The 15,296-nt window shown below is 39.4% G+C and overlaps 2 protein-coding genes and 2 non-coding genes across 4 annotated transcripts; 3 read left to right on the forward strand and 1 right to left on the reverse strand.

Annotated features, from left to right (window-relative positions):
• trnag-ucc (transfer RNA glycine (anticodon UCC)) lies at positions 1 to 72 on the reverse strand. The gene has a single exon. It is a non-coding gene; the product is annotated as a tRNA-Gly (tRNA).
• A 2,803-nt stretch (positions 73 to 2,875) lies between these two features.
• Positions 2,876 to 5,576, forward strand: lrrc51 (leucine rich repeat containing 51). Its single transcript, XM_026943574.3, has 5 exons — positions 2,876 to 2,944; positions 3,054 to 3,117; positions 4,006 to 4,211; positions 4,312 to 4,460; positions 4,585 to 5,576. Exons 2-5 carry the CDS (start codon positions 3,066 to 3,068, stop codon positions 4,724 to 4,726), a joined length of 549 nt encoding a protein of 182 aa, XP_026799375.1. The 5' UTR covers positions 2,876 to 2,944; positions 3,054 to 3,065; the 3' UTR covers positions 4,727 to 5,576.
• trnag-ucc (transfer RNA glycine (anticodon UCC)) lies at positions 3,488 to 3,559 on the forward strand. Its single transcript has one exon. It is a non-coding gene; the product is annotated as a tRNA-Gly (tRNA).
• A 206-nt stretch (positions 5,577 to 5,782) lies between the features above and the next one.
• On the forward strand, positions 5,783 to 11,509 carry lamtor1 (late endosomal/lysosomal adaptor, MAPK and MTOR activator 1). Its single transcript, XM_034310926.2, has 5 exons — positions 5,783 to 5,978; positions 7,656 to 7,798; positions 7,907 to 7,984; positions 8,390 to 8,513; positions 8,593 to 11,509. Exons 1-5 carry the CDS (start codon positions 5,937 to 5,939, stop codon positions 8,683 to 8,685), a joined length of 480 nt encoding a protein of 159 aa, XP_034166817.1. The 5' UTR covers positions 5,783 to 5,936; the 3' UTR covers positions 8,686 to 11,509.
• Positions 11,510 to 15,296: the final 3,787 nt, after the last annotated feature.

Consider the following 15,296-nt stretch of genomic DNA (forward strand, 5'->3'; position numbering starts at 1 on the left):
TGCGTTGGCCGGGAATCGAACCCGGGTCAACTGCTTGGAAGGCAGCTATGCTCACCACTATACCACCAACGCCTGTGAGGAAGCTGAAAATGGAAGAATCCTGGAAAATTTCACTGCCCAAAACAGCGCATACCAGAAGAGTGAGCTGTGGATGTGGAAGGTTCCTGGAAAAAAAAGACCTGATCACATGACCTGAGGTAAATGCAGCATTGGATACAAGGCAGAAGTCAGTGATGGTATGGTTATTCTGTGTGTGTGTGTGTGTGTGTGTGTGTCTGTCTGTCTCTGTGTGTGTTTGAGCTGTTTTTCATTCTCAAATAAACAGGCCTCACTTTCTCTGTGAAGAAACACTTACTGTGAAATTCCACACTGTGTGTGTGTGTGTGTGTGTGTGTGTGTGTGTGTGTGGCTCCCATGTGTGTTCCTGTTTCAGGCCGGGTAAAAGCCTTTCAGTGTTTTATCCAAGTGGTGAGTGTGTGTGTGGGTGTGTGTGTGTGTGAGACCTCGGTTGTCCTCTGGTCAGGGGTTATTTAGTTCTGACTAATGGAGTGAACACAGATACAGGATGATGCCTCTAAAAAAAAACATCCTTACATTTACACACACACAGACACACACACACACTTTTTACACGTTTACTTTCTCCTCTATTCCAAAGGCATTTTAGGGGAAAAAATATGATATATGTATAAAATAAATAATATACCTTGTTCACTTTCATTACAACCGCGTGCATCTTTTTAATCAGTGCTGATGACGGTGCGTGTCCGTTTGTGTCACCTGACACGACTGTCGCTGCAGGGATCTACAGTCTGGGCTAGAAAGAAATCAGCTGCAGCTGTCCAAATAATCCACTTTAGGACACAGCGACTAATCTAATGTAAGGGCCAATTTTCTATAACAGCAGCGTCGACAGTAGTTCCAGCTGCAAATCACAGATTTATTAATAATATATTGTCATTTCTATACCATGTAAACATCCATCCATCCATTTTCCGTACCGCTTATCCTACACAGGGTCGAGGGGACAAGGCGGGGGACACCCTGGATGGGGTACCAATCCATCGCAAGGCACGATCGCACACACACACACACACACACACACACACACAGTCAATTTGGAAATGCCAATCAGCCTACAATGCATGTCTTTGGAGGTCCACATAAGCATATTTAAAAATATATATATATATATACACACACTCGGTGATATGGTTTTCTGTTTGTTTTCTATAAGAGATTTAACATTTATGGAAGGAGTCTCCAGTGTCAGAGCTTTATAATTTTAAGTTTTAGACCACGGGAAAGTCTGCAGAACAGAGGAGTTTACGCTTTCTGGTTTCTCAGTAACATGGCAAGCTGCGTTATTCATTTTTCTTAATTAACTTCAAGAGACAGAGAGAAAAAAGAGGGACTAGAGGGGAAACGACTGTTTCTAGGTTCATTACTCTAATAAGGTTCAAAAGTTCAAGGTTCTTTATTTGTCACATACTTTACATACATGTGACGTATTAATGTAGTGAAATGTTTTTCCTTAGTGCCTCGTCCCTCATCCTACAAATATAGACATTATATGTAAACATATGTTTAGCAGCTTGGAGGAATGTTTAGCAGCTTTTAGAGGAGTGTAGTGTGCAAAAAAATTGTCTCATAGTGCAAAATACACAAGTTGCAGTGTGGGTTACGAGCAGTAACGGCCTTCCTTAGCGGCGCCATCTTGGATGTGTGAGCTAATATAAGCTATAGTATATAAGCTGTAAAATAAGCTAGCTAAAGGTAACATTAACTCCGCTTCACACCCTACCCCGTCACTGATTATTGTCCTATAAATGCAAACCCCGCAACTGCTTTATTTCTTACTTCATTAACATCTGCTGTTATATTTGCAACAAAACACAATGTCATAGAGAGCAACTTCATTTTTAGCTAACGGAGGGAGAAAAAGAGTGAGACAGTCCGAACCGCTCTGTAAGGGCAACAGCTACACTGTTTTGCTCATGACACAATTTAATGGTTTAAAATTAAAAAGAAAAGTATCATTTGGTGTGTATTTTCTGCTGTTATGTTACACAGGGTGTTATTGTATGTCAAAGTAGTTTGATGTTGTTGTATGTGTGTATCGTAACTGTGTTCTCTCGATTACCCAAGACAAATTTCTCCCAAAGGAGACACTTTAAGGCTAATCTGATTTCAGTCGCCTCAGTGTTAAATTTTGAATGAATATAACCTCAGCTTTGTTAGCTAACTCTGAAACAAAACTCCACCCATTCAAAGCAGCAGTGTGAATTATTTCCTGTGGTGTGTCTCCCTCTAGCGGCGGCCTGAGGAAGTGCTAGAAATCTCACACACACAGAGCACAGAGCAATTTAGGAGTAAAAATAAATAGATAAATAAAATAAACTATGCTTGTTTCTCTTTATTTTAATTTTCTGCTTTGTTATGTAGAACTGCAAACTTCACATCTTGAGAAATAATTAAAAAAAACACTCTTTCTATATATATATATAGCATTCTTCTTCAAATGTGTGTTGCACTGCAAAACAATTTCTATTTTATTTTAATATTTAATATTAATTTAACATTTAAACTACTATAAATATTAATCACAGACTGTTTATATATTAACAATACACTATCAGGAGTTGATTCAATAACAATTAACAGATAAATAATAGGATATATATATATATATATATATATATATATATATATATATATATATATATATATATATATACATATATATATATATATATATATATATTAAACAGCTTAATTAGGTTTAAAGGGACGACATTTTCTTTATACACTCTGGTCTGTAAGTCTGAAAAACTCACACTGATCAACGAAACTACATTTCCTATAATTCTGTGCGGCTCGTTTCCTTGGTAACCGTTTATGTTTGGGACACCGGTTGCTCTCCGATGATTAGTTTGTACAATTGGTAATTGTTTGCTTGTTAATTCTAAATTTATCATTTGCTAAAAAGTTATAACACTGAAAAAATCTGTGTATAGTGTGTTTAAAATGTATATATTTTTATATTGAATAAGTTTAGGTAAAACATGTTCGGAGCTCCTGTGGACTTCTCTTTTAAAGATCTGTGCTCAGTAGAAGGTGTGTAAACAAACCAATTTACCCAATAACATTTTATTTTGTAAATTGCTTCAAATATCATTTTACGTTGTAAAATTATATTTAACGGCGCAAAAACAAACTTATGTTAAAGCCAAGAATGCCCGTATGAGACGGCGTGCTTTGATTGGTCCAGGCAGCCGCGTGAGTGACTCGGACAGATATGTAGTCCGGAAGTGAATTGTGTATATTTTTAAAAAGATAATAATAAAATAAATAAATAACATTTTTTCGAAATATAAAGAATATATAAGAAATAACCATTTGACGTCACATAGGAAATAATAATAATAATAATAATAATAATAATAGTTACCGTTATCTTGTGTTTATTTGATTCTCGGTCCCTCGTGCGTTGGTGGTATAGTGGTGAGCATAGCTGCCTTCCAAGCAGTTGACCCGGGTTCGATTCCCGGCCAACGCAAGCGCTCTCTTTTAATTAAATTTGGTATTGTTTTTTTCTACCTTCCACTTATTTATTGCTAAACCTAAATTTAACTAGCGGGTTTTCTGTTTGTGACATACCCACTCCCTGGGATACAATGCATACAAGCCAGCATGGTTTGCTCTTTTTATTTAATCCAACTTATAACACGTAATAATACGCAATAATATTCTTTTATGTAAGGAATAAAACACTTGGGGGTCATGCTATTATAGGAAAATAATCAAAGATGGGGTGGTGTCATGAACAGTTATTGTTTTCACCCCAAAGTTGATTATTTTACAAAAACAGCAAAGTGATCCAAAGTGTTTTATTCCCCTTATACCACAGCAAAGTGACAACATTTATCATTTTTAATTTATTAATAAAGGACAATAATGATGATGATGATGATGTGTGTGTGTGTGTGTGTGTGTGTGTGTCAGATGTTCTATCAGAAGAGCCCAATAAGGGAGTGCACACACCTTGGAGAAACTCCGAGGGGAAGTTTGCTAGCCGCGTCCTCCGTCTCAACAACAACCTTTTATCGAACATGAACGGACTTACAGAGACGCTGTCTGCTTTATTCACTGAGCCAAAACGACTCGCCTGGCTTGACCTGTCCTTCAACGACATCACACACATTCACCCGGTACACATTTACACAAAGAAAAGAATGTGTTTTCAAACGGAGGATCAGCTTCTGGTCACATCAACACCATCAACACCATCTCTTTCTTTCTCCATCTCAGGTCCTGACTGAGCTGGTGGAGTTGCGTGTGTTGTATCTGCATGGTAACTCCGTATGTAATTTCTCTGAGGTGGACAAGCTCGGGGCATTACCGCTCCTGCACACCATCACACTACACGGAAACATCATCGAAACTGAGCATGGCTACAGGTAAAGATCAAAGGTCAAAGGTCATGCTGCATAACCTGTTACCAGACTAGCATTTGAGACACAGCCACATGGCTCCAACTGCAAGGTCAGATATTTATTTGTTTGTTCATTCCCGTGTTATTAGAAACTACGTCATCACTGCCCTTCCTCATCTGAAGATGATGGACTTCAGTGCCGTCACCAAACAGGAGCGAGTCATGGCCTCCATCTGGCACAGACCCAGGAGGAGCCGCAAACCCACCAATCGCAGCACAGAAGACATTTAGAGGAACTCATTTGCATGCAGATAATTAAATAGTACACTATACAGCCAAATGTTTGTGCACCCCTGACCATCACACCCATATGTGCTTCTTCCCCAAACTGTTACCACAAAGTTGGAAGCACACAATTGTATAGGATGTATTTGTGTGCTGTAGCTTTACAGTTTCCCTTCACTGGAACTAAGAGACTCAAACCTGTTCCAGCATGACAATGTCCCTGTGCACAAAGTGAGCTCCATGAAGACATGGTGTGTGAAGGTTGGAGTGGAAGAACTCGAGTGTCCTGCACAGAGCCCTGATCTCAACCCCACTGAACACCTTTGGGATGAACTGGAACTGGAGACTCCTTACCCAACATCAGCGCCTGACCTCACTAATGCTCTTGTAGCTGAATGAACACAAATCCCCACAGCCACGCTCCAACATCTAGTGGAAAGACTTCCCAGAAGAGTGGAGCTCATTATAACAGCTGGAACGAGATGTTCAACAAGCACATATGGGTGTGATGGTCAGGGGTGCACAAACTTTTGGCCGTATAATGTATGTAGTGTAAGAACACAGTGGAAGCTTTGAGAAAGAGCCAGAACGTCTTTATGATATAACTCACAGGAAGCCATTTTTTTTGTGGTTCAGCAAATGAGTCCGTATTTGTGATTTATTTCCAATGCAGAGCTAATAAATATTAATAAATATTTCCAAATATACAACATTTAAAGCACATTCCAAACAAGATTTCAGAAATCTACCAAAAAAAAAAAAAACCCTCAGACTTGACGAGAAATGTTTTTAAAACAGGATTGTATTCTGAAGTAAAATAAAATAAAATTTTTTTTATTTAGTTTTTGTAGACGTTTTAAAGTTTTAAGGTGATCTATAAAAATTAAAGTGTGTAGCTGTTATACTTCGAACACTCATTTAAGATAAAATGGTTATAAAATTTAGCAAATAATTTTTTTTAGCGATTTAGCTAAATGCCGGAAGTAGTTCTGTTTCCGGAAGTAGCTATAATGGCGGAAGTCGTCACGTTGTTGCCTTGTGTTCAGAGAAAGGTGTCATGTGACACTCCTTAACACGAACAGAAACACCAGAGAGCACACACAGAACAGTTTGGATTTTTTAAAAATAATAATATATATATTTTAGAGGGTTTAAATTCCCTCGTATATAAAAGTGAAGAGGGAGAAAGCGGAAGTGCGACTGAGCTCGAGCTGCAATGGGGTGCTGTTACAGCAGCGAGAGCGAAACAGCTGAACAGGTAACTCTCTCTCTCTCTCTCTCTCTTTCTGTGTGTGTTAGCAATGTTAGCATGATGAACACCAATTTCTCAGAAATATTTCCTTCTGAAGTAATTATATATTAAACTATCGAGCTGTGAAAAATATATGCGGGTGTATTAGCTTGTTTCTAGAGCTGACATTCTCTAAATATGTTGTTGGTTAGCTTTTGGGCTAGTTTCTAACCACTTTAAATGTGGCTGAAAAGGCAAAAAAAAAAAAAAAAATTCTTTTTTTTTTGGAAAAGATTATCATGGAGATGTTAAAAATGTTTCTATATATATCCTTTTAAAAATAATAATATTGTGGGCGCAACCAGTGCTGTGTAAATGGAGTTCGTTTCTGCGCATGCGCAAATCATACCAACTCTCTTCATACATACATACATGCATACACTGAGTGAGGGTTCACTGTAGTGCACTTGTTTAAGTGCCCCAGTTAGGGTGCAGTGTCCCAAATGCTTGCAGGTAACATCCCCTAATCCCTCGTCGCTTCTCTTTCACTAGGTCAAAGTTAGGCTAAAGATAGAACTACTTAGACTAAAGCCTCACGGGATCCAAACACAGCTTTGCAATAATTAAAAATTTCTGGGTTTTAGATTATTTAGACCACAGCACTGTCAAATTCTTGCATCTGATTGGTCAGTTGTAATATAATATTATCTATATCAGCAGCCCTGATAGTTAGTTTTGTCTGTAATGCAAATCACAAGGTTTATATTTATATTATGTTTATATTTGTATCAGTATGGTCGCTTTTGTACGTTATCGTTTCTATGGTAACAGCTCATACAGACGGAGTCTGAGCGTTAGACGTCGATGTACGAGTGCAGAAAGACGACTGAAGTCATTTTACAGTGCGCCGGATTTGCCAGTATAGGGTACAGTGAGTAAGATGGCATTTTGAACACATCCGTTCCTATTTGAACGTTAGGGACGGAGTCACAGGAACGTGACTCACGTTAAACCATTCTGTCAACAACAGAATCACGTCTCATTCCCTAAATTAGTGAACGGGAAAAGGCGCTGTGAGTCTTTTAGACCACAGGAATAGATTTTCAGTCTGTTTGTACCCTGAGTGTGTGTTAGTGTGTGGTATGTTTACGGCTGTGTCCCAAACACTAGTCTTTAATAAGAAAGCTCAAGAAGTAGTTGACCTTCTAGGAAGAAACGTTAGCATTCAGGGCAGAGCCGAGTCCAACACACACGAGAGTCAGGTTTTAGGAGACAAACTTGTTTCTGTGGACAGCTACGTCACCTATTAGGGGAATATTTAGGACACTCTTTATTGTCCTTTTTTTCTGATTTTAAATAAGTAGGGGTGTAATGGTTGTGTTCCAAATGCTGCTAATGTTTTATTTGTTTAATTAAAAAAAAAAATTATAGCAGGGACACTAATTCAAATACAAGAAGTTCAGTTTAAGGTGCCGTGTAGTGAATAAGAAGTAGAGAGCAGTGCATTATGGGAATTCTGTGCCTCCTACGCTGTTCCACTAACCAATCACGATGAATTGTGGTATTCTGTGACTGTAAGAAATGGACAGTGCACTTTGTAGTGAGTGGTTTGTGACACAGCCATGGGAAGATCTCTCTATTCCAGTAGGGTTTGACCTCAACCTTTTTTTTTTTTTTTTTTTTTTTTTTTGCTCCTCACGACAGGATGGAGACGAGCGCAAACCGCTGATTCCGCACCCGAACCCGGACAGCAAACCGCCAAACGGGACGGAGCGGAACCCGGCCAACATCTCGTCCACACGCACAGACGAGCAGGCCCTGCTGTCAATCATCAACAAGACCGCGCAGTGAGACACAGACACACACACAGACACACAGACACACACACACACGGGTCTGTAAGGATATCAGTGTTACAGGAAACATAAACTGATTTGTTTCTTTCTTTCTCTCAGGAACATTATCGATGTATCGGCTGCAGACTCACAGGGAATGGAGCAACATGAGTACATGGACAAAGCCAGGCAATACAGGTCTGTGTGTGTGTGTGTGTGTGTGTGTGTGTGTGTGTGTGTGTGTGTGTGTGTGGATACAACCATCAGCACTCCATTGTGTGTATTAAGCATGTATCTGAGTGTGAAATGAGAATGAATTCAGTCAAACTTCAAACCTGTCCCTATGCATGAGTTGGAGAGAAAAAAAAACACATGAAACAAACAAGCATTAAAAAAATATATAATTTTTAATGAAGCATAAATGTAGAGATGAAAACTATCACTCCGGTAAAACGATCCTGTTAGATTTTTGAGGAAATGTGTTTATTATAACACATTGGATTATAGACCACCTGACTGCTCATCAAGCCCCGCCCCTGACGGTGTGTTAACTTGTGGTTATTTCTGTGTGTGTGTGTGTGTGTGTGTGTGTGTGTGTGACAGCACGAAGCTGGCGGTGTTGAGCAGTACTCTGAGTCAAAAGAAGCCGCCTCCTCTTCCCTCCCTCACCTCCCAACCTCACCAAGTGCTCGCCAGTGACCTAGTGCCCTACTCCGATATCCAGCAGGTATATACCCACACACACACACACACACACACAAGCATATTTCGAAGGTGCAGAGTGTTGATCTGCGTCTCTTTCACAGGTGTGTAAGGTGGCGGCTTACGCCTACAGTGCCATCTCGCAGATCAAGGTGGACGCCAAAGAAGAGCTGGTGGTGCAGTTCGCTATCCCATGATCCTTTTCTCTATAGCTCTCTCTCTCTCTCTCTCTCTCTCTCTCTCTCTCTCTCTCACCCTCCTCATGCCCATTTTTCACCTAACTAATCAAACACAGGGATGACAAGCTCCGCCTCTCGCTTGTCCCTCGTCCAATCAGACACACTGGTTCCTCCTGAGAATGCTAAAACCTAGTTCGGTTGTCCCTCGCCCTGTCGGAGATGTTTTTTTTTTTTTTTTTTCTTCTCTCCAGCTAATGTAAATAACGAAATGTTTGCAATCCACTCTGTCAGGGTTCAGTGAAGTTAGAATTGCAACGCTTCCCTTCATCATCATGTTTGTTAACGATTCCAACCAATCAAGCACAGGGATGAGAGCTCCGTCTCCAGCTGTCCAATCAGAGGCTTCGTCCCGCCCAACACTGTGTGCATGAAGGCTGAAAGTTTAAGAAAAAAGCTGCGCTGTCATTTCATCCAGTTCCCCATGACGCTGTGTATATGAAAGGCTGATGCTATGAGCCTAATCCTCGGCTGTATTGCTTCGTCCAATCAGACGCACAAATTTTCCCTAAGACTCCCCGTGCTAAAGCTAAAAGCCAAATGTCCCTGCTGTCTTTTCAGTCACTCGGATTTGGTAAGAAATATAACAGGAACTCGACCCACAGCTGCTTCTCTGTTAACTTTTCATAAACCCACCAGGTCTAAAGCACTGATGGTTTGTTTGTTCGTTCGTCTGTGTGTATGTGTGTGGTGCGAAGGTTGCCATTTGAGCGTATTTTCTTCCTGAAAAGCTGCACTCCATTTTGTTCGTTTGGAGTTAGACAATTATGATATGGTTCATAACTTAATCACAGTTGCTCATCACCTCCTGTGATGTCATCTCCATGCCTTTATTAGAATTTTTCGTTCCCATTTTGGTCACCTGCCGGTTCCCACCGACCTCCCCGGTCGTACGACAGCTCCCAACCCGAGAAGGTGAAAGCTAACACGAGCATAACGCACTCGGAGGAAAGTGCTGTCTGCCCTCTTCTGCATACATGAGCTCACCCTGATTGGCTAGTAACACTGTGACTGACAGGGGAAAGAGTATGCCTTCCCTCTCACCAAGAACACACCACCAGTTTTGCTCCCTTGACTCCCGGTCATAGATAGCTGTGGGGGTTTGAACTCGTGAACTCCTGACGATTGGGCGAACACTTTTCTGTTGTGTCTCTTGAGAACCCTTTATAGCCCTTTATGATGTTCTGATGAGGGTAGAGTGACATCATAATGCGGCCACAAGCCAGACTGGGAGCAAATCAGTAGACATTTCTGATATCACTCTACCTTCATTAGCATATTCTAATAGACTATGAATATTCATAAGTCAGAACTGAAAAAAAGCTGACTCTTAAACCAAGTAATGTCGGCAATGTGCATTTTTTGAATATTCATGACTCAGAATTGATTGGTTGTAAAGTTGAAACAGTTGGGTGAAGCAGAGGCTGTGAATTTGGGCGGAGCGACAACACGACGAGGGTGGAGTTTACTAATGAATATTCATGAGACAAACAATGGGAAACCGGTCATTCATTACGCATTCGCTTGGTTGATGCTTTGCCGTACATATTTTGGGTTTCGAACAAATGGAAAGGGAGTAAAGGCCACAACAAGAGAGGGCAGGGCCATATTCACGAATGTTAATGAGTTAGGACAGAGAGGAGATTGGATATTGGTTTGGCAATTTTTTTTTTTTTTTTTTTTTTTTTTTTTTTCTTTTGGGTCACGCCTTCATTAGCATATTCCCTAAGAGCGTAAGAGTAGAGGTGGAGCCTTTTCTCTGAAAGGTGATTTGCTGCAATGACTTTTTTTTTTGTTCGAATTTTTTTTTCCTGACTTTCTTGTGAGCGTTTGCCAATTTCCTGAAATGTTTCTGGGTAATATGATTATGTTTAATGTTCATTTTTCTTAATAAATTTAATACAAACTGTTGAACAGCAGAGAGGAGTTGGGGAGTCGTTTACAGAGAGAGGGGGCGGGGCTTAAATTGGCTATATGATGTATATGATTTTCGGCATGTGTATGCCTTTAACATGCAGACTGTGTGTGTGTTTAAGTGTGCAAGTGAATGCGTGAGAGGGAAAATAAGATACAGTGTGTGTGCTGTTTTGCGAGGAGGACTGTGCTTTACACAACATCGGTAGCCAATGTTTTTATCCAGAGTAGTGAAAGCACTTTTACCCTGCCTGATCAGTCGATATTAGGCACGTGCCAATAATCCATCCTAATATTGCGATAACTGACTAACATTTTATCATAATTCATAATATTATTATGAATAAGGCTTTAGTACATAACTCATTATTCCTTAGTCGTAATGTCTTCTCTCCAGACATATGGAGTCCATGGAATATTCTCCTCTGTGGAATCACGGATAACGGTGTTGAATATCGCATCGTATTTTATTAATGATTATTGGCACATGCGTAATTCCCATGAAGTACATCACTAACTGTTGGACTTCCTTTCCATAATCAAAACCTGTTTGTAATTATTTATTTTTTTTTCCTTTTAATGTATTTATGTGGGCTCCTGTGTGTGTGTGTGTGTGTGTGTGTGTAAACTTTCACCATGTCACAAAAGGGACTGAACACGCTGTAGCAGTTGTTTGTTTATTATTTTGCTTTTTTTTTTTTTTTTTTTTGCTCATGGCTCTTTTGTTCTGTTTGCTCCTGTTCGTTATCTACATGTGACTCACAGCGTTTGTTTTCGTAGCCTAGAACCAAATTGTTTGATTTAAACACTGTTAATACCTGCATTTTTTTTTGTTGAAGGAAATGAAGCATTAAAGACTTGTATAAAGAAATATCAATTGTGCCGTCCTTTCTAAGTAAGCTGAGTCCTACAGAATGTCCACTAAAGACACGGATGCTGTGATATTAGACGATGTCACGAAGCAGCTTTACAGAAATCCAGATATACACTCACTGTGCACTTTATTAGGAACACCTGTACATCTTCTCGTTTGTGCAGTTATCCAGTCGGCCAATCACGTGGCAGCACGGCAGTGCGTAAAATCATGCAGATACAGGTCAAGAACTTCAGTGAATGTTCACACCAAACATCAGAATGTGATCTCTGATTTTATATATATTGCGCTGCTGTCACATTTAGATCCCTAATGAAGAATCCAGAGGTCACAGCTGTGTGGGCGGAAAAAAAACTCCCTGAGATGACATGAGGAAGAAACCTTGAGAGGAACTTGACTCAAAAGAGAATCTTCAGGGTGACAGTTTGTGTGTGACTGAGTGTTTACAGGATGTTCAGGAGTCCTGGGATGAGTACAGGACAGTCTGTATGATTACAGCAGCAGCTCTTAGGTACAAATCTACAGTGTCCAGCTGAAACTAGTTTTGGGAAGTCCAAATCTTTTCCCATTTCCATGATCTTGATTTGATCATTCTCTTATCAATCCTGGGGTCTCAGTGCTGAAGGCTGGCAGCCACAGGTGAGTGTGTTGGCTCTGCTGTGTGTGTGTGTGTGTGTGTGTGTTTGAAGTATATCTGGAGGCTGTTGCTACGCAGAGGGAGTTTAAGGTTTGTAACTGGATCCTTAGAATATCCGCTCAGCACCTGTTAAAGCTGGAAAGACACAAACACATTGAGATCCAGTCCTGCTGAAGGGTTTAAATAATTCGGGGAAACTCGATCGGTCTGTAGAACGCTTATAAAATGGGTTAGTAGTAGTGTGTTTGCGTCTCTGAAAGCTAACAGTACATCTTTGGACATTAATAATAGCACAGCATTTCAGGTAAAGAAAAAAAATCTCATATTCAAGCTATGCTATTAACAAAAATTTAAAATCATTTTAATTTAAATTTTAAAAAAAAATTCTGACTACCATGACAAATATATCATAATATTTTCACAGGAGCAATATACCATAATTATGAAAAAAAAAGATGGTATAAAATAAATATTACACACAATAATACACACTCTTTGCTCAAGCAATATGAGAAACTATTAATCTTTGTTTACGTTTTTGTAAACTTTTAGAAATGGTATTTTTCTCTCTATAAAGAATAAGAATGGTCATTCTTGAAAAATGTATTATTTTCAGTTATGACAATTTTTTTGTTTCGTTTAACCCTGTCCTGTTTCTCTGGGCTATAAAGGTGAGGTTGCACACATGTAAAATCACGGAGAAAACTTAAAAAAGTTTTAACACAAAAAAGACAGATCAGGTCTATGCATATAAAAAATGCATATGCTGTTATAAAAGTACCATTAAGCACTATTAGGATGATAATTAAAGGTTTAACACGTCTGAAATGGTTGGAAATTCACCAGCGAATTGGACCCATGAGCACACTGTGAGCAAGACTGTGAAGGAACAAGGGGGGAAAAAAAAAGATGACAGTTTCAGAATTGCGACGTTTAATTTCAAAATCAGCAGATAAGCTGTAAACTTTCATAACAACTAGTTGTGTTGCAAGAAAGAATCTCTTATTGAGAGCATATCACAAAAAATACAATACTTCAACAAGAGTGAGGCTGTTGTGTTGTGGTACGAAGAAACCAGAATAAAACTTTCTGGTCATGCTAAGCAACATCGGCACGTTTGCTTTGTGGCTGGTGGTCCAGGAAGTGGTGTAAGCAGGAAATCGTTTCAGAGGCAGATGAAGAAATATGCAAACTAAAAATCACAGCATAGTCTGTGCCATTAAAGTGGTATAGTATATGTGATGTGTGATGCGTTCATGCTTTATGGATGGATGTCAGATAGTAGCAGAAGCAGGGATGGTGTTCAGAATTGAATTATTTAAAGCATCAATCAGTCTTAGCATATTAATAATGTTAATAGGCGTAGGAAATAAAACACTGTACCACTGAAAATGCTACTTACAGGAGGAACCTTATTGAGAACCCCCGATCTGTCCTTCTTTATCTTCTCCTGCAGCAAACCGCCTGCACTTCATCGGGAATCATGATGATATACCTGTGCTCAGAGTGTAACTAGCTGGCTAGTAGCTTTCAAACAGAAATGGAAAAAAATGTATGAACTCGTACAACTCGTAGCCAATGAAATGCAAAGGACGCATTCGTTTGACGTCTGGAATTAAATATGGAATCGTAATGACTCTGTTTACCTTTTATGGATATCATTAGAACACGATCACTGTGTGCGTCGATGTTATATGACGCATTTATATAGACGAGTGTGCTGTATGTGCTACGTTATCCACCCAGAAATAAAATCCCCCCATAGCTACACCTTGTGAAGATCGATGGCTAAGTATCTGGATAGTTCAGCCTGAAACCTGGTTGCCTCTGCCATGAGGTTCAGACTTCAGACAGCTGTACAGCTTTCAACAGGATGATAGACAAGCCAAACGTGCTTCTCCATCAAAACAGAAATGGTGAAAGAAACATCAAAATTTTTGTGTTTTGCAATGACTGTCCACTTGCACAAAGATAAGAATATAAAGGAGTTTAATATGCTCTGTATGGAGGAGTGGATCAGGATCCTGTTACAAGCGTCTCACACATTGTTAGACATTACAGGCAGAGACGCAATTCTGATCTTCTCTCCAGAGAAGACAGCACAAAATATTAATTATTATTAATAGGAGGAAAAATATTCTCAGGGTCTTAAAAATAGATTAAATTCAAATCTTCAAAACAGAGATCCAAGCTTTTTTCCCTCTCTTTTCATCATCTTGAGTGAAAAATATTTAATAAATTATTTCAAATAATAATTACTTTTTGAAAATAGTATACCAGGACAGGGACTGCATATGTTTTGTGTATAAAATTACCCAATTACCCAAAAGCATTAAAAAATAAACAAGAAATTCTAAACTTTTGTCTTCCATTAGATACTAAATACAATAGGATTTCTGCTTATTTGGGTTATTTTAATAAATTTTGTGTTCATCTATTTAGATACACTACATCACCAAATGTTTGCAGACACCTGACCATCACACTCATGTGCTTGTTGATCATCCCATTCCACATTTATTCCCCCTGTGTTTGCTGTTATAATGAGCTCCACTCTTCCGCGAAGTCTTTCCACTAGATGTTGGAGCGTGGCTGTGGGGATTTGTGTTCATTCAGCTACAAGAGCATTAGTGAGGTCAGGCGCTGATGTTGGGATGTCGAGGAGGTCTGGGGTTCAGTCGGTGTTCCAGTTCATCCCAAAGGTGTTCAGTGGGGTTGAGATCAGGGCTCTGTGCAGGACACTCGAGTTCTTCCACTCCAACCTTCACACACCATGTCTTCATGGAGCTCGCTTTGTGCACAGGGGCATTGTCATGCTGGAACAGGTTTCAGCCTCTTAGTTCCAGTGAAGGGAAACTGTAATGCTAAAGCATGCAATGACATTCTATACAACTGTGTGCTTTCAACTTTGTGGTAACAGTTTGGGGAAGAAACACATATGGTGATGGTCAGGGGTGCACATACTTTTGGCCATGTCTTCTCAAACAGAATAGATGGTCTACAGCTATCATCATCATCATCATCATTATTATTATTATTATTATTATTATTATTATTATTATTATTATTATGGAAATGGAAGGCCTGTGTAGTCTGCAAAATTAAATAATATGTGTGTGTGTGTGTGTGTGTGTGTGCGTGTGTGTA

This window comes from Pangasianodon hypophthalmus, chromosome 14, assembly GCF_027358585.1.
Source record: "Pangasianodon hypophthalmus isolate fPanHyp1 chromosome 14, fPanHyp1.pri, whole genome shotgun sequence".
Classification (NCBI taxonomy): Eukaryota; Metazoa; Chordata; class Actinopteri; order Siluriformes; family Pangasiidae; genus Pangasianodon; species Pangasianodon hypophthalmus.